At 38.2% G+C, this 19,790-nt stretch overlaps 1 protein-coding gene across 1 annotated transcript in view; it reads left to right on the forward strand.

Annotated features, from left to right (window-relative positions):
* The window catches only part of LOC115782933 (cadherin-4-like), a 267,755-nt gene that overhangs the window by 91,761 nt on the left and 156,204 nt on the right, over nt 1-19,790 (forward strand). Inside the window, exon 3 of the mRNA XM_030733471.1 lies at nt 17,393-17,416. Coding sequence (XP_030589331.1) covers nt 17,393-17,416 — 24 coding nt within the window. The remainder of the gene's footprint in view (nt 1-17,392; nt 17,417-19,790) is intronic.

A 19,790-nucleotide genomic window follows, 5' to 3' on the forward strand; every position in this document is an offset into this window, starting at 1 on the left:
GCTGTTGCAGTAATGAGTATGCACCAAGTCTCCTTTCCAATAGCCAGGCATAGAGTAGTTGTATTTTACAATCTAGTAAAGCTGTTTCAAGTTCAAGCTGCTGAACCACAGACAAAATTTAACACTGTAAGCTAGTATGGCTGGACCACTGGATTACCTTTACAGAGAAGACTGAATCAGTCTTATAAACAGCCAATAGGGTGCAGCTAAGGGTGAGAGGGAGCATCTTCTGTCATCCACCTCACCAGAGGTTTAGGAGCTTTAGGAGCTGTCCTCGGTTCTGAATTAGACATTCAGGTTGCAGACAGTCTATAGCTCTTTCATTGGCCTTGAGGCTGTTGTGTGGCTGTTTTTCATGTTCTGCTACAGTGCATCCACAAGTGGTTTATAGAGTCCCTGGCACAATGTTGAATAAAAGCATCAACTGCACTTTGTACGTGCACTGTTTTGAAAGACATCATACTTCACTTTAAAGGTACAGTCAGTATTTTCTTTAGATTATTTTTGTCTCCCAACAAATTGATGCATTCTCATAAACTTTGAATTATTCTATTGAAAATACATAGGAGCTGGCACGGGTTTGTAGAAGCTGCCATGCTCCAAGAGAAGTAGTAGGTATGGAGGGACATTTGTGTCTTCACCTACACTCACTACAGATGAATGGTGGCCAGAGTTGTTTGTCCTACAGTGGCCACCATTGCTCAGATTATGCATTCAAATTGGGATGGGTAAAAAAACAAAATTCAGTTGACTACAATCTGCAGTGGTGAGATTTTACACACTGTAGCTTTAATGTAATTCAACCCTTTTATACCTAGTGTCCACGCTTCCACCACTCTCTACACTGTGTGTGTGTGTGTGTGTGTTTTAAACATGTATTTCCTCTCATAAGTTGGGTATTTTGTCATGGGAGTCTATGAAGCCCTGGAAGTTACTTCTTGTTTTTTCAGTTTGCATGAGTTCACATGGATCCGTCATAATTACATATAAACATTACACGTTTTTCACTCCATTTAAAGTTGCACCAACCCCTATGCGCCCCCGCTTGAGCCTCTGTCACAAAGACTACAGTGCTGCAGCCAGACTAATAAGTAAGCATCTTTTGGTGCCTATTTTTCTCATCTAGTAGAAATGATGCTTGCTGAATGTCTGTTTAAACCCTTTCAAGCCTCTGACCTCTCTTCAAGCCTGTGACCTCTCTTCATCAAGTGAAAACCCATCTGAGACTCATTTTTGGTTCCTCTACTTTTTTGAATTATTTGCCTTCTTTGACAGCAGCTTTTCCTTTTACTCGTTATAGTTTTTACAGTTACTGTGGTTGTTCTAAAGTCTTCCATTTCACCCAAAAGTGTGTTCCTCTTCCTGTTTTCAATGTGCAATTAAGCCTTTGTCATCCTGGGAAATGTTGTACCTGGTGGCAGATAGAATTGCAGAGTAAAAACAATTCTTTTAGGGAACCATTCTAAATACAGATGATTTAATTATTCTGTGTCCATTATATTTTGCAATCAACACAAATGTTATAATAAAAAAGAACGAGTAATTTTCTTTTAGTAATGGAATTTAGACTTTTTACAAGTAACATCTTGATTTCATCCTGTCTCAAGGCATGTGTTGTATAAATGTAAAGCAAATTTTTAAAATCTTATGGATTTACGTGGCCCAACTTAAACTTGCAGGTTTCATTTGACATTACCCCCTCTCTGTATTGCATTGCTTTCAGTGCTCCTAGAATTTATAATTCTAATGTGCATGTGGGTGTGCTGCACAAACAGTTTGTCAAAATTTTAAAAATAGAATAAATAAACAAATACATATATACATTTTTACATACATTGTGTGTATAGACAGAAAATGGTTGGATTGAATAGGTAATTGGTTTACTTTAGTTATTCTATATCAAATATCAACACACTCAGTTAATATTTATACTGGCTGTAGCACTTAGGATATTTTCCATATGTAAAAGCCAAGCATTTGTGTATATTATGCAAGGTAAAGTTAAGCTCAAGGGGACGAGCACAATTATATTTAGTGGCATTTTGTATGCTGAATTGAGATTTGCTGATTCATTGTGTTGTTTAAAAAAGGCTGTTTTAATAGAGGACTGCAGGAAAATTAGTATTCTACAATATTCTGTTGTAATTTTTACTTGTTCGGTTTACTCAAATGCTTTAGATTATTTATATGCATCCACAGTAACTGTTCTCAAAAATGTATGAACCTATTTTCATCCTGCTAGTTGTTCTGGCAGTCAGACTAAAAGCATCAACCTTTATACTTCAGTAACATTGAGTTTATTGCACTTTTAATGCATTATATTTAATTCCAAGTGTTCCAAAGAAAGTATAAGTTCACAATGTCCTACAGCTATAAACTGTGTGCACTGACTGAATAAATGCGTTGGAGATGCACAGTCTACCCAAAGGCTCGTGTAATTTTTTGTCTAATACTGAGATGTAGTTTTAGTCATTATTGAGGAGGGCCCCAAGGTTGAAAAGAAAAAGAAAAAACATTTTTTATAAATGCGCAAGAAAAAGTTAAAAATAAAATTGAAGAATTCACAAAAAAGAATACTTGTTAAAGAGAATATTCTATTTGATATTCATTTATTGTAACCTGAGTTCAGAAAACAAAATGCTTAAAAACACTGCATGACAACTTTTAAAGTTTTATTCCATTGACACTGACAGTGTCTCCTCTTTTATATTTTCAAACCTAGATATGTATAGCTGATTTATTTACCTGCATTTGTTGTTGTAGCATCTGTCCTCTCGTCCCTCCTTAAAAAACAAACTTGTCTGAAGCTTCTGATCCTAATTTCAACAAAAAGGTTGTGAAAAAAAAAAAAAAACTACATCTGTGCTTGGCCAGTATTTATTTTTTATTATTTATTTACATAAAGTAAAAAAAATATTCTGTTTTTTTAGTTTCACTTTGAAGGTTTCCGCTGTTCCATGTGTGGGTGTCTGTATGAATTTTTTTTTATCTTTTTGACTTTGTGTGTGTTTATGCTAATTGTGAAACGTGTCAATATTTGAATTCTTTCAGGATATTAAAGATGGTGCCAGCTGCAAAATATCTGCTATTAAGTAGAGTGAATGCAAATAATATCTCTGATGGAGGACTGGCTGTTAAATTTATGAAAACTGATAGAGATTTTAGGCTGTAGGGTTTGTAACAGCATTTTGTAAAATCTGAAAAAATGTAATTAGACTATCCTAGGTCAAACTGCTCATCATAATTTATTAAGATAAAGCAGCCCAAGGAAAAAAAATTGTGTGAAATAAAATAAGAGTTGGCATTAGTTTTGTGGAAGTGACAAAATGGGTTGACTAGTGAGCAAGTGTTTCAGTTTCTATGCTAGTCAGGTGGTTCTTTAATTTTTATTTGTTTATTTATTTTTTGTGATAATATAAATCCCCTTCCTGGGTCTCCTCTCACTCCACTGTGTAGTGTTTACATTGACATATATTATATGCAAAAAATTAATTTACATCATGCATTTTACTCCTAAATCCAGAGTCTATGCCAGATCTTGTATAGGAAACAATGAGAAAAAATGTTTCAGAGAAGAGCATAAAGAAAACATACTCCAAACAAAGATAGGTCAAGGACAGCATAAGGAGGAAAGGGAAATGGAAATGGGGGGCAGGAAAGTAAAATAAGAGAAATCTCTTGTGGAAAGCTGTGAGGGAGGTTAAAAAGGCAAAGTACATGAGGAGGACTGAAGGTGCCACTACTTTTCATCCACTGTCTGATCTGTGGGTGGCATTGATGACTGATGGAGAGCCACTCTAAGTGAAGGTCATATCTGAAGCCCTGCCATTTTGGACTGCCACTTTCACAGCAAAAAGGATAAATAAAGCTCAGATTGTTGTTTATTCACCCCACTTTCTCTGTGGTTCTGTCGATAGAGGAGGGAGAGTCAGACAGATGAGGCATGTTGAAGAAATTGTAGGCTTTGAATGCCAAAAAAATGATTCACAGTTGTCTAAGCAGGATTTATCTTATCATATATCTCTCTCTCTCTCTCTTTTTTTTTTTTTTTACAAAAGACATTCATACGCTGCTGTTCTCAGACTGATATCCAATTTTAATAACAAAGACTTGATCCTCCTTGCTGCTATGTCTCCCATTTTTTAATACACCACAACTGAGGTTTCAGATTGCAGATTTTTCTAAATGCATTCGTGTTATTTAATGATGAGCCTTTTCTCCAGATATTTCTACAATAGAATAGTCAGTGATGGTAGTGAATGGATAGCTTTTCTTCATATCCAGCTAAGTGGGATTTTTGTTATCAGTGAGATTATTTCTACAAGAGAGACAATGCCACGGTAGCAATTACATAAGCATTTGTCATCAAATCGCATTCAGCCCAAATCGGGTGAAACAAGTTCCTGGAGGGAAACAAACTACATCAGACAGCATGTTTCTGAGTTTGCTTTTCCCAGATTGTCACAAGGCTTAAGGACAGCAGTCTGTCACTGCTCCAATGTCCCTGCAGTCTGGCTGGGACGCAGAGCTATTCGTCTGGCGCTAGAACCAATTGCTAGAGCTGGAAGTTCAGACCGGGTTCTTATCCCCCAGGCAGGGCAGAATGCTCATGGCCAGACGACCTCGCTGCCCAGCCTCTAATATCTGATCAAGAACCATCTGCTGAGGCTGCCAGAGCCCACATACTCCCCGTACTCCTGACCTCTCCAAGGAGAGCCCAATGGGAAATCAAGCCATTAGTGGACTATTAGAATGATTTTGATCACCATTAGAAAAGAAATACAGCACAACAAAATTACATTTTCATAACAGGGATGCAACTTTTACTTCTCTGTTAATTTAAAAGGTAGCATGATTCTGTTCTGCAGTTCCTTCCTTCTCTTAGTGATTTCTTGTTTGTCACCTGCATGGTGAGAACACGGTCTACAGTTATCAAAACCATCCCCAAAATATCAGTTTGAACTGACAAGAATGTGTGATTTAAAAAAAAAAAATCTAAATACAATATTTTTCTACTTGGTAATTTTATTTTATGCTTCCTGATTATTCTTGTTGACAAGATATAAATGTTACTACTTGGGGACAGAATAATGCAATTAGCTTTGAATCATTTTTTATTGTGCAAATACAGGCTGTTGTCACGTTGAAGCCTAATCGTAAGATGGTGTGTTAGTGCTCAAGCACAGTGTCCATGTTATTTTGACAGGATGTTTTATAGATGCCAATATAAGATGGATTCATATGAGAGAATGCTTTTAAAGGCAGTATATACTGTAGGATGTGTCAAGAGTGCAGTTCACATGAAGTTTTAATGGCCTGCGTGAACAGTTTCTGTTCCTATAGTGTGTCGTGCAGCAACATTCGCCAGGCCTTGATAACAGTTGGTTAATGGGTAATGTGCCACACAAGAGTGATGCTGCACTTTCTGTTTTCATTTTGTTGCTGTAGTGCAGTAATTAATCCAGCTGAACCCTTTGTGCTCACAAAATAAATGCTTTCCATTTTCATTAATAGACAACTCATTAGTACATAATGAGCAAGAAGGCAGCACTCCCTGCTCTCCCTGTGCAGTGTGTAGCAGATGAGCATGCGCTGCACTCAGCTAATTAAAACCTAGGATTGTCTCCTTGTATTCTTCTGGTTAAAAAAAAAGAAAAAAAAGCATGCGCTTTTAAAGCATAAGTTAAATGAGACATGGTATGCAAGCATTTTACACCCTAGAGGTAAAAAACATTATGCAAATCCTCAGTCATGTGCTCTTTAGTTTTATGTCTGAATAACATTATGTATCGCAAACAGCAAACTATTAATCAGAAAAAAAAACTGCAGTTGTCTGTCGTTTACACTTTTGAATGTAAGTTGAAGCTCAAAAATGATGGATTTCTGTAATCCTGTCCATACCTTTAAATCTCACAGACTTTAAGGTTAAGTCCTTCTGTCATCAATCAAAAGTTTGAATGTAATGATTAACAGCAGTGACAAGCTGCTTTTATCCTTGAGTGCCAGTGACTTTTCATCTAGACTATAATTTGGAGCCTTCAGCCGTAGGTGACATCTTTCCTTTCTCTCCAGTCACCTGTTGTCACGGGAAGAATAAGAGTGGGCTTTTCTATTTTTTTCAGCATCCACAGTGGGAATAAAGGATGCAATTTCCTCAGGAAAAGACACTGGTAGTAAACTGGCTCTCAAAAATCTCTCAATAAGGATTTTCAATTTCATAATGTTATCACTGCATCTATACAACCCATAAAAATCCAAAACCTTACCTGATTGTCCAATTTTCCCTTCAAGGTCATCTTCTCATTCACATTTGGACCACTTTCAACAGTGCTGACGTTTTTAGATTGCTTACTTGATCTCCTGTTATGGCCACTTGCACTCTGTGCTCTGTAATGAGAAGCACTAACAGGAGCATGCTAGTCATTTTTTCAACAATCACTGAGTTGGGCACCATGAATTAATCCCCTGGGGTGAGACTATTAATGTGGAGTACTACTGTAAAGTCCTAAAGTGACAGAGGGAGAACAATACTGTAGGTGGAAACTACCTCAGTTGTGCCGCATGCAAGTATGCTATCATGTGCCAGAGCACAGTTCATTAAAAACAGGAGTTTTTGGGCCACACAAACATAATCATCAGTCATCACCTGCTGCATCTGCCAGAATTTCCTCCCTGTGACTTTGTCCAATTCCCAGTGTGAAAAATCAAGTTCAGGAATCACGTTTTTGACACACTGGAAGAATTACAGTCACAGAGGCACACGTGCAAGTGGAAAAAACGGGATGTCCGATCTGTGATCTGTGACTAGAGATCCATTAGAAGATAACTTCAAAGGGGAGATGGGCAAATTTTCATCACAGGTCTTTGATTTTTGTGGCCCAATTCCTGGAACCTCTATATCATATCTTATATGATCTAAAAGGTTTGACTTCTTTTAAAATCATTAACATCCAGATTAAAATTGACTAGCATTGCCATCTATCACATATTGGCTTCCTTTCTTTCTAATTTTAACCGATGGGCAATCACTGACTGTGAGTGAGCATGATTAAGAGATGAACAACTACAGCACTGGAATTTATCCTAATTACATTATAGCGATGATATATCAATAGTGGGTAATCACCTCCAAGCCAAGCACGTGTTTCTGATGTACTCTGTAGACTTTATTAGAAACACTGTATTTATAGTCTGTTCATAGCTTACAAACAGTTAGATAATCAGTATGCTTCCACATGTGTATTCGTAGTCAAATAATCACACATGCACACATGAATCACCTTCCAGTGATGATGTCATTTTCATATATTGTGATGAGATAATGATTTGGGCAAAGATTCCTCACATCATGACGGGGGATAAAATCGAACCCAATTTCTGTTTGTAATTAAAACCATTTCCACGTTGGCGTGTTGGAAGGCTACAACTTTAAGAGGTCAATAGCAGTCAAATTCAGTTATTCAGGGAGCTGTACTATAAAAGAACAGCTTGCAATTCCTTAACATATACATACTCTGAACATGCAAATGTAGTATTAAAGCCTGGCTTAATGGACCATAAGTATTACAAGTTGGCAGTGACCTCCTGTTGCTTGATTTTAAATAATGATGTCTCTAAAGCTGCTTTTAGTGCAATTTCAATACTAATTATATAATAGTTTTGTTCTGTGTTGATATTCATATCATTTACGTGCTGAGTTTAATGACCCAAGAGCGTCTGAGAATCTCTGAAGTCAGTCTGCAGTCAGAAAATCAACTTGTTTTCCCTTAATTCCTAGACAGACATTGTGAAAGATATTAGTTTAGAAGTTGGTCTACTGCATTTGTGCACTGACATTATATAGCTATCCTTTCCATTAGTTGGGGGTCACACTGAAGACATGTTTGTGAATGTAAGGTTGAAAAGCACAGTACATGTACAGTAAGGCAGGGAAAATCCCCCAGAAGTGCACACTTCAGCCCAGAAAGTTTTAAGCTACACTCATCAATGTGATAAATCTCACTATCCTTATTAAATCCATCACCCAATGTTTATGACTTCAGTTTATGACTTTTGTGCAGGTGTGCTATTTCATCATATAGACATGCAGTAAGGATAGAAAGAGCAAGCTTATAGGTCACAAAGAGAGAGAGCATTCTCAATCAAATAGAAGCTTACCTTCCAAATAAAGTTCTATATTATGATGCTTGTATGTGACGAATGGTACAAAATATGCCAAACTATATTTAAAAAACGTACTGAGAGAAAACAGACGCCAACTGTCATCTGTGATACAAAGTGTTAGTCAACTTTTACAGCACAACGTATTTTGCACAGTTTGGCAACTTTGGGTTATTATTTATCTAGGACTTTTAAACCATAAAAGCACAGATCCAATTTGATCGTCTTTTTTTCTTTATAAAGCGCATGGGTCTGCAGAATGCTGTACAGTGATATGGGATGTTGTGGTAATAGCTGTAATAATTTCTTCTGCTAGCCAGTGGTACCACTCCTACACCAGTATTTCAAAAACAGCAAATGGACTGGTTCTTATATAACACTTTCCTGCTTGAGCACTCAAAACACTTTTGTAACACGTGTATAACACGTGTGTAACCCACAAGAGGTTACCTTCAAGTACCCTTGACAGTTGTGAAATATGGTAGAGTAAATTACTTCAATAACTAATACCAATACCACACACATAAAGGGATGTTGGCCTAATCAGAAGACTCTGGATTCGTGGGGGAGCCTAGGTGTGAGCAACAACAGAGGAGGATGCACAGTTTATAGAAAGAATAGAATTTACTGAATGAAATGTCATTAAACCAACACATATATATATATATATACAATTAACAAACTGCGCGCTTTTCCCTTTTTAAACCAAAAGCAAAAACAACACAAGGAAAATAAACAATTAGAAATAAATAATCCAGTCTGTAGTCTTTTTTCCTTTTTAGTCTTTTGTCACAGTGTCCATCAATTGTTCATGCAATGTCTCAGTTATAGTGACCAGTCGGGTCACTATCTACCGGTTTGTCCGATCCTTGGGCTGGGGCTCGCCATCCAGTTCTGGAAATGCAATCCAGTCTTCACAGTAGCACTATGGATCAAATAGTGCACCAACAAAAAACCTGACCTAGAACAAGGCCAGAATAAAGTAGCTTAAAACCTTGTAAACTAATATCCATTAGCTTAAAGCTACAATTTAAAGGGTTTTTCAGTCACTTTTCAAGTTTTTTCTGTTGTACAACCATATAGTTCAAGTTATCACTGTCAAATATTACCAACACTTCAATAAAACTAATTATATTAGCTTATATGTGGTAATATAAAAATACTATTCAAATCTTTTAAAGAGCTAATGAAATACATCCATGGTAGTGTAATGATTTCCCATCAGAAGGTGGATTGTAAAAACACATTAGCTTTATCTCAATCAGAACAGTAGCAAAGTGCATTAAAATACTAGCAAGTGCTAATAAAAGGCACTTCACATAGGCAGTAGCACCATGAACGGAATTAGCATCAGTGAAAATGCTAGACAGGTGCTAATAATAAAATACGGCAAATACATTATGAAAAATACAACATACACAACAATAGTTATACAACACCATAAAGCATCAACCTATCTTTAACTGAGTTTAGTGATGACTAAGGATGTTAGCCACTTTTCAGTGCATTGCCTGTGCTAAAATGCTAACTACACACGTGCAATCACTCACCGATGCTACACGAGGCTACACGGAGATTTCCAGTTTCCAACCGGGTCGCATCAGAAGTCTCCAAAGTTTGGCAAGCATGACATTACCATTCGGAACCTCCTCATTGGCAAAGCGATTATTTAGGATGTCTCTTTCTAACCAGTTTCCAAGTTTATTCGCTATTTTCCAAGTTTTTTCTTCAGGCTAACCGCAGAAGCAACAGTAGCATGGAGCTGTGTCTGTGTCTGACGCAATCCGAGCAGACTCCCTGCACCGCGCAGCGGGAGGGCGGGACAACCAACCTCATTGGCTGATGAGATACCAGATCATGCCAGCTATTGGTTGGCCAAGCCATCACTAAAACTACTATTAAAGGTGTATGGCACAATTTGTAAAGATTTTTAACACTTTTTACATATATTTATGAACTTATTTGAGAACTTGGTTTTAAATATTAACTTATAACTTTTTAACCTCATTGTAGAATAAGCTATTAAATCAATATTCATTCATTCTCGCATGTGTTTTTAACACTGGGTTACACTTTCATACAGCATGCCTCATTCACCCAAGCGCTTTCCCCCCCTACATCTAAGTGCTTTCTATTTAACATTCACACACACATTCACATTCTGACGAACTCAGGGTTCGGTATGCTGCCCAAGGATACTTGGGATCGAACCACTAACCTTCTGGTTAGCAGACGACCTGTTCTACCTCCTGAGCCACAGCCACCCCACTAAATGAAAAGGAAAATACAAATGAATTTGTTGCCTTGTTGCTGAAGCATGATAAAGGTGACACTTTGGCAGCATTTTCTTGATTGCCTCATACTGCATTGATTAACAACTGGGATAAATGGTAAGCGGATGCTCATCTTTCATTGGGAGCAGCTTGGGGTTTAATGTCATGGATGAAGGACATTTTGGACATGGCCTGAAACATAGAACAGCCAACCAACAACAACGTGGACCTGTGTACATACGGGCACCTATGGCTAAGTTGGTAAAGCAATGGAGGACCAAATTTACTGGGGCTCGGATTTATGTGACACATCTTCAATGGCTCAGTCACACTAGAGTAAAAATAGGACTGCAGCCTTCTTGCAACTAGGACTAAGAAATATTGGTGATTTCTCAGTGATTGCATCAATTTTTTTTCCTGTCAGACTTATTGCAAGTAGTTGCGGTGACCAGTAAACTACTGTGCTTAACTATCGTTTGGAAGATTAATGCACAGATTGTCTGGTAGGGGGCAAATTTACCAAACAATTGCAACTCGAACTGACTGCAGTCACTCTCAGACAAATTGGCAGAGGTTTGCAAATACAGTAAAAGTCGCCTAAGTCGAAGTCGCACAAATCGGATTTTCGCTCTAGTCGGATCGCTTCTGCAGGTCCCGATTGTTACTAACCAGTAAAACTCATCTCCTAAGTCGGATCATACAAATCGGATTTTTGCCTACCTCTGATGAAAAATCTGGTCCCATCACATTTAATTTCCAATTCATTTCCAATTAAATGTGATCACATAAGTTGGATGAGTTTAGAGCCAAAGCCCTCCTCAGCTCCCGTTACGCCCACTTCCAGTATATATATAATCTACGCAAACTCCATGCCTTGGCTCGTTCACGCACAATTACACACACTAACAACGCCTGGAGATCGCTTGAGTGTCTAGACAGTCATGTGACGTGTGGATTGGCTGCACTGGGCAAATCAGTTCATTTCAATGGAGACAATCATGGCAAGCACAGGAGGCAAGTGTGAGTTTAAAAACTCACAATTACAGTATTAGACCCAAAACTTTCAAAGAATAGGATTTCATCTGACTTACACACAAGATGGATTTTTTACAAGTTGGATGAAATTCCATGGGCCGTTTTAATCCAACTTAGCTGATGTTTGCTGTAATGTTTAATTTTCAAAGTGCAGTCAATCTGATTGCAATCAGTCTGAGCCAGTCTGCACTGATGTGTGCAACTCATTTGCTGAGCATCTCTTTGCAATAGTGGACTCGACAGCTGGTTGCCAACTGGGTGTATTCTGTTTACAGTGCCATGTAAAAATAAGGTTTGTAAGCCCCTGTGTCACTTTGCAGTTAAACCCCCTTCCTCCAGCAAGTACAGTACCAGTCAAAAGTTTGGACACACCTTCTCATTCAGTGTTTTTATATTTTTCCTACATTGTAAATGAATCCTAAAGTCATCCAGTCAATGACGGAACACATAAGGAATCATGTAGTAAACTTAAAAGTCTTAAACAGACCAAAATATGTCTTATATATTAGATTCTTTTAAGTAGGCATAGCTTAGATGACAGCTTTGCACATCATGAGGTAATCACCTGGAACAGCTTTCAGTTAACAGCTGTGCCTTGTCAATAATTAATTTCTTGCCCTCTTAATGTGTTTGAGACCATCAGTTGTGTTTTGAAGAGGTAGAGCTGGTATACAGTGAATAGCCCTATTTAAGTAATGTTCTAATCCATATTATGGCAAGAACTACTCTACTAAGTAAAGAGGTCCATCATTACTTCAAGAAATAAAGGTCAGTCAATCCAAAAATTTCAAGAACTTTGAAAGTATCCTCAAGTGCAGTTGCAAAGATCATCAAATATTCTGATGAAACTGACTCTTATCAGGACTGCCCCAGGAAAGGAAGACCAAGAGTTACCTTTGTTACACAGGATAAGTTCATCAGAGTTACCAGCCTCAGAAACGGCAAACAGAAACAGCACCCCAGATAAGATCCCACCAAACTGCTTCACAGAGTTCAAGTAGCACACATCTCAACATCACAGTCAACTGCTCAGAGAAGACTGTGTGAACCTTTACTTTATCAAATTGCTGCAAAGAAGTCACTTCTAAGGAAGAACAAGATTAATTCAATTCAATTTAATTTTATATGTATAGCACCAAATCACAACAGTCGCCTCAAGGCGCTTTGTATTGTAGGTAAAGACCCTACAATAATACAAAGAAAACCCAAGAGAGAATGACTTGGGCCAAGGAACACATGGAATAGACACAGACCAGTGGAAATCTGTCCTTTGTTCCAATGAGTCCAAATTTGTGATTTTTGGTTCCAAACGTCGTGTCTTTGTAAGACGCAGAAAAGGTAAGCAGATAGTTCCTACATGTGTAGTTCCCACTGTGAAGTGTGGAGGAGGAAGTGTGATGGTGTGGGGGTGCTTTCCTGGTGACACTATTGGTGATTTATTCAAAATCCAAGGCACACTTAACCAGCATGGCTACCAAAGCATTCTGCAGGCTATGTAAGGGCTATTCAACCAAGAAAAAGGGTGATGGAATGTTGCATCAGATGACCTGGCCTCCGCAATCACCTGATCTAAATCCAGTTGAGACGGTTTGGGATGAGTTGGACCGCAGAGTGAAGGCAAAGCAGCCAACAAGTGCTCAGCACCTCTCGGAATTCCTTCAAGACTGTTGGAAAACCATTTCAGGTGATTACCTCATGAAGCTGATTGAGAGACTGCCAAGAGTGTGCAAAGCTGTAATCAAAGCGATAGGTGCCTACTTTGAAGAATCTAAAATCCAAAACATATTTTGGTTTGTTTAACACTTTTAAGTTTACTACATGATTACTACTTTATCTGTTCCTTCATGGTCTGGATGACTTCAGTATTAATTTACAATGTAGGAAAAAATAAATAAAAACATTCGATGAGAAGGTGTGTCCAAACTTTTGACTGGTACTGTACATCATTATTTATGGAGGAATTTCTAAATTTTTGGTTCATACTCAACTCAGAATGTAACTAGTTAATCTGAATTTCTGTTTATTGTGGATTTCTGTGTAGACTGCAACAGATTTGTGATTTTTGCTGATTTATTACAGTATCATGGTATTATCACAAACAGTTTGAATTTATGTCAGCTTGACCCCATTCAGTTGCAAACTGATAGCAGATTGACTCCATCTTATTGCTGTTTTATTGCTGTCTTGATGGACTGCTTTGAAGATGGCAGCTGACTGCGAGTGGTCACAGCCTTGGTCCCTGTCTTTGAAGCTATCATTTTAAAGGGAACAAGAACCGTGTGCAATGAACTTCATGTTCATTGCACACAGTGGCTGTGTGCGACTCTGAAAAGAATTGGATTGAATAAATAATTTTGTCTTTATTTAAAAGGATAAGCAGGATGGATGGATGGATGGACTGTGGTTTTCCATAGTGTAACTGCAGCAGAACACAGATAGGACAGTTTTTACGTATATTTATTTATATCTGTATTTATTTTGCAGGGCTATAGCAGATGGCCTTACAGTACTTGGAGAATTCACTAATTCTATATATCCTGAAGGGTGTGCTGTTATTTGCACAATTTTAAACGGCAACTTTTCATTTTGTGGTTTTACTTCTACTCTTTTAACTGTCTTTCTATCATTTGGATGAAAAAGTAGTCTTTGGGCAGAGAGATTTTGTTTTAATGGGTAGCAAATCTTATAAATATTTACGTTTGTAACCATGCTTTATTAGATTAGAATCCTTAAAATGTAGTTTAGTCTGTGCTTGCTTTTTAACTTGCCTTCCTTTAAAATGAGATAAATCATATTATATTTAAGTCTGCTTATAAGTGCATAAGTAATAAATTAGCTTAGCATCAGTCTGCCTTTCCATCTCTTTTTATCTACTTCTTTCCTTTGTCCTCTTTGACACTAAGTGGCTAATTTTATGAAGGGTGGAGAGAAGCAGCTGGGAGATATTTATATCCTTACATGGTATGTTTATTTGCAAAATTAAACTTTCAGAGTCCTCAGGCATGCTTTTAGGCACTCTTAACTTTACTGTGTTCAACTACATACTTGTGGAAAACCTGTATTGACATATTGCCTTTTTTGCATAATACTCAAACCAACAGTAGTACTGATATGTGTACATTGGCACATAAAACACTATTCACATATTCACTGCAAATTAGTCTCCAAATCCATATAAGCCACTGATAGCTGGGAAGAAATGCAGTAATCAATGACAGAGGTTTTTCTTTGCCTCCCTAAACAGCAGAGTTATTTATGTGTACTGACATCAATCAGCATGTAGTCTCTGCTTCAACTCAGCAAGTTCTAGAGAGGGAAGAAGTGCTTTCTTTTAATGATTTATTATAGCCAATCTGGTGTCTGTTTATTATTTATCATTATTCAGACAATGTTAAGAGAGCATGTTACTACATTTCCTTCATATTTCTTTGCCAGCGTATTATATCAGTGTCGACAGAGACTAAGTGACACACAGTGTAACACAATGCTGCTTGCTGCAGGTAACTGTTTACAGTGGCTGCTAATTAATAGCAAATTAAACCTTGTTATATTAAAAAATAAATCTGTTAAATTTTTTCATCGCTGTCTCTTTGTTTGTTGCCTGTTCTTTTCCTTCTTTTAGTTGGAGTTATAAACTGTCTATCAACTGTACTGTGTGTGTTACTGAGAAAAGTCAACACAAAAGTCAAACTGATACAGTAGAGCATTATAGACTACTAAAAAGATTTCTACAACAGCAGTTTTCTGCTGACCTTTTATTCTTATCCTGAACTACACTGAGAAATCCTATGGGGTTTTCAATTGCTTGACATAATAGTTTTGATTTTTATGCATGAACAGTGTGTAAATTCAGGGAGGCCTCGACTCTTGAACATTTGGACATTGCTCATAACAGTTGATGATCTGTTCTGGGTAACACACACACACACACACACACACACACACACACACACACACACACACACACACACACACACACACACACACACACACACACACAATCATACACTTTATGGCTCTGTTGCATTAAAGTTGCAGTTCATGGGATCGCTTTTTCAATCATTTTCTTCCAGTCTGGGGCATTAGCTGAAATAAAGCAGGCAGATATGTTGTATAAAGGTTTGCTCGTTTTGTTGTTTATTCAGAATAAAATTCACTGTTAAATACGAAGGTCTGATGGCATACGACTGTAATGTGAAATCTTTGCATTAAAACACCAGCACTCATTTTAGGGACATTTTGTGTGTGTCAGTTGTCAGTGCATTTTAGGCTTCTCATATGTCATTTAAAGGCAGGGCTGTACTGTAAGAAGGTTTCCCTAAATTAGTAACAGTAATCGAACTGTAATGATGGTGATAGGCAGTAACGTACAGGTTTTTCAACTGTAAGAACATGTGATTGGTCAGTTGCTTCAGGTATATAGTAAAAGCCTTTCTTGGACTCTTTCTCTTTTTTTGTTTGCCTTTATTTTAAAATTATAATGTTTGGAAAAAGTCTACCTATAACAGGCTCTTTAACTCCAAGCATTTACCAGGGCATTACTGTCTGACATACAGCAATCTTTATTCTACATAATAAATTAGAAAAAAAAAGTAGTATAAGAGCCAGTGGTTGTGACATGTTAGGCATTATTTTATCAGCTTTGCTGCTGCCCCAAAGGTTTTAACAGTAGTGAGGGATTGTAAGCCTTTGGGCTGAAAAGGAAATGGACCAAGGATTTTTATTTTAGTGATAAGGTTGACTGCACTGGGCTGTGAGAGTGCTTCACTGACTAATTATTTGAAGCCTCCTCTCAGATTAGGGTAGAAGTGCAGAGCTTATGGACAGTTGCATAGCAGACAATCAGACCATGTAATAACCAGAGGGCCAATATTTGGTCAAATCCACTGTAACACCTCGCAAAACAAAAGTGTGTAAAGCCCTAATGCTCAGTCCAATCCCACGGCACACTGCCTTGATAAACACCGACGCCACCTTCACAATGGACGCCATCTTTACTCTGGCAATTAGGCAGAGTTTTGGATTATCGCTTCCTCAGCCCAGCACACCACAAATCCTTTCGGATTCAATTATTCCCCTCCCACGTCTGTGGCCATTTGGGCTTTTTGGGCACATGGCCAGCAGAGGAAAGAATTTGAACTGCTCAAAGTAAAAAGTTTAAAAAAAACAAAAAACTTTATTTTTTTACTATGTTTATACTTCTACAATTTGACAAGTCTGTTAAACCTTAGGAACTTGCAAACACTATCCTGTTGAATATTTTATGAGAACAATAAGCTAAATTTACTGTGATTCTTTCCTTTAGATTTTTTGTAAATGTTCGGTGTTATCTAAAAACATGTTGCAGTACATCCTTTCCTCCAAGCTGCTGATGGTTTGATCCTCCCCCTGTGGGCCAGGAATGTCTCCAGTGGCTTCTGCATAAGAAAGTAAAATGCTTACTGAAAGGTTTTGATTTAGTCTGTCTTATTCTACTTCAATGGAGTTGTTTTTGCATGTTAGAAAGCACACTCACGGTAAATTGTGTGAGAGATCAAGGGTTTTCAGGGTCAGGAGACTTGCATCTTTGTATTCGAGGGCCTCTCATCAATGTGTTTGCTCAGATGCTTTTTTTTTTTTTTTTTTGTCTTCCACCTGGTGTCTTTTTGTGGAGTAAAGAAATTTTACAGTAGTGTCTTTGCGTGTGTTGTCAGTTCATCTACTGCACAATTTCCCTCATGGTAGCATGGATATTCCTCACAGGTCTCAGATAAGGGACCTCCTTTTTTTGTATATTACCCTGTATATTACCACTGTTTATCCTTTTGGGTGTTATTTTTTTTCCTTCTTAGGGAATGACCGACCGTGGCTGTCATCGCCTGCATTTTATGTGTCTGTTAACACACTCCTAACACACTCCTCTGTGCTTCTCCTCTTAATTACAGATACTACTGTCTCATCACAGAAAGGTAAGACAGCATTTAATCAGTCACCTGTAGATTACCGCGTATTTTCAGATGGGTGCCATGTGCTTGTGTTACTCTGCGTGCTTGTGTGCATTCTAAATTTTTGCTAATGAGATGAAAAACATTTCATGTTTTTGTTAATGTTGATTTGAAATTGAGTCGCTCATTGTTTTTGTTGCACATCATTGTTTTTGTTGCACAACAATCTTTTTGATTACAAAGTCAATCACTCACACCCACTGACACCCAGACTAAATTATCTTGCTATTCTGCAAAGACAGACAACCCACAGTCTGTTTTATGCACTGCTTTCTGTAGGTTTTATGTTCAGACTAATCACAGTTCTGTTTAGACTCCTCCACACTTTCATGTGTATGTTAATGTGAGGTTGGAGGAGGTGACTGCTTTGCATATTGGCTCTTTGGGGACAGACAGGAAGTTTAGTGCAGTGTTGTAGGAAAGTACCTGTAGGCTGTTTAGATTTTGTAAGATGATGGGGCCAGGCAGTCAAATTGTCTAAACAGCTCCAGGGGTCTTGTTCTGAGTGGCAGGTGTATGCACCACACAGTCCCAGCCCTATACTCTTGCTAGAGATGATACAGTAATGGCAGAGGGTGTGTCACGCTTGGTGATTGCAAAGAACGAGCAGACAATCAGCCAGGAAAACTCCCTGCTGATTTTGTTGAAACTGTCTTTTATTTCCTGCTGTGTTTATAAGAATTTAGGTATTCTTTTGTACAAGCTTTTCCCAGAGCAGAAAAGAACACAGATAAAAATATTTTCATTGTCACCTGGATCTGATATAATGCGCATGTATATGTGAAAAACCTAAACAGCAGGAGGGTTTCTTTGGGAACATGGCAGCGTTTTTGCCTTTCAAAGCTTTAGATCTGTTGAAGCTGCAAAAGATACAGTTAATCTGTGTGACTGGGTACACATTGTATGCTCTCACTCACACACTGTTGTGAGCCTACGTATGTGATGACTATGTGGTGTACAATGCTGTCAGATTGGCCTATAAAGGTAAGTGATGCAGGTTGCCGGAGACTCGCTGTCTGATGAATGTTGAAGGGGTGCAGAGGCTCGCGAGGTGTATATCATCCTCCACAGCTGCACTCACATACATTTCTGAATGAGGAGGAGATAAATAAGGTCGCATAACCCTGACAGTGAATGAATACTCGCTTTTGTTAGCCTGTGTGTGTCCGTGTCTGTGTCTGACTTCGCTGTGTGTGTGTTTGTATGTCTTTCTTTTCTTACACATCTTGTATGTCCAATTTGAATCTGTTTAGTAAGAAGCATGAACAAAGACAGCTACTCTCTTTCAGTCCCACACATTGAAAGTGCCATACCTGGTCGTATTCATTAATATAATTTGAGTTATAGATGGCTATACTTCTATGACAGTGTCATTGGTACTAAGCAGCCTTGTGGCCTTGAGGCCAAGATAATGTTCATATAACATCGGTTTGTGTGCACAGCTCGTAAAAGACTGGTGTGCAGGTGTGTGTATGTGTGTGTGTGCACATCAGCATAAAAGATGCAGCAGTTTCAGTGTATTCATATTCAGTACAGACTAAGATTGTACATTATATTACATGTGTTACACTGAAGGGCACCACACAATAGTTCAAGTAGGATTCCAGCTAGGTTTAAATAACCTTTTCTGTTGCTCCACACCAATATCGTGATTAATAAAGGACCTTATTATAAGTTGACCTTATTCTTTAGTTTTCTGCTTCTGTGGAACATCTCTGCTATCTGCCCCTTCCATGACATCCTTTATCCAACACTTCTCCACCCCCTTACACTCCTCCTCCCTCTCTGCTGCCAAACGAAGTATATTTATGGCACCTGTGCTGGAAAAACAGTCTCCAGGAGATGTCCCACTAATTTCATTTTCAAAATGCCAGCAATAAATTTATCAAATGGGCTGAATCGAATCGGAGTCACACGCCATGCCATCCGTCATGGGCTGTCCCTCAGGGGGCTGTGGGCGTACTTAAGCCGGCCAAAAACCTCTGCTGGCAGGAGAAACCAGATGAATGTACTAGAGAAATATGCTGAGAACAAGGATGTGTGTGCATATCTTTATGTGCTTAGATCCATATGTGCAAGCATAAATTAGCTTGTCCATAAGTAGGGCTACATATGTGTGCACAGAGGTCAATACTAATTTTTCAAATCGTAGAAGGCTCATCGAAATCTGAGTTAAGCACTTTGGCTGTCAGTGTGCAAGCACAGTAATTGATTAATTGCAAGACAAGTTAATTGATTGCTTTGCTCATTTCTGCATTTGTGAATCCCTCTCAGTTCAAACACCACTTTGAGCTTTATCCCCTCCCCTGCCTCTGAAAACTCCAGTTTCACACGCTCT

This window comes from Archocentrus centrarchus, chromosome 7 (genome assembly GCF_007364275.1).
Source record: "Archocentrus centrarchus isolate MPI-CPG fArcCen1 chromosome 7, fArcCen1, whole genome shotgun sequence".
Lineage (NCBI taxonomy): Eukaryota > Metazoa > Chordata > Actinopteri > Cichliformes > Cichlidae > Archocentrus > Archocentrus centrarchus.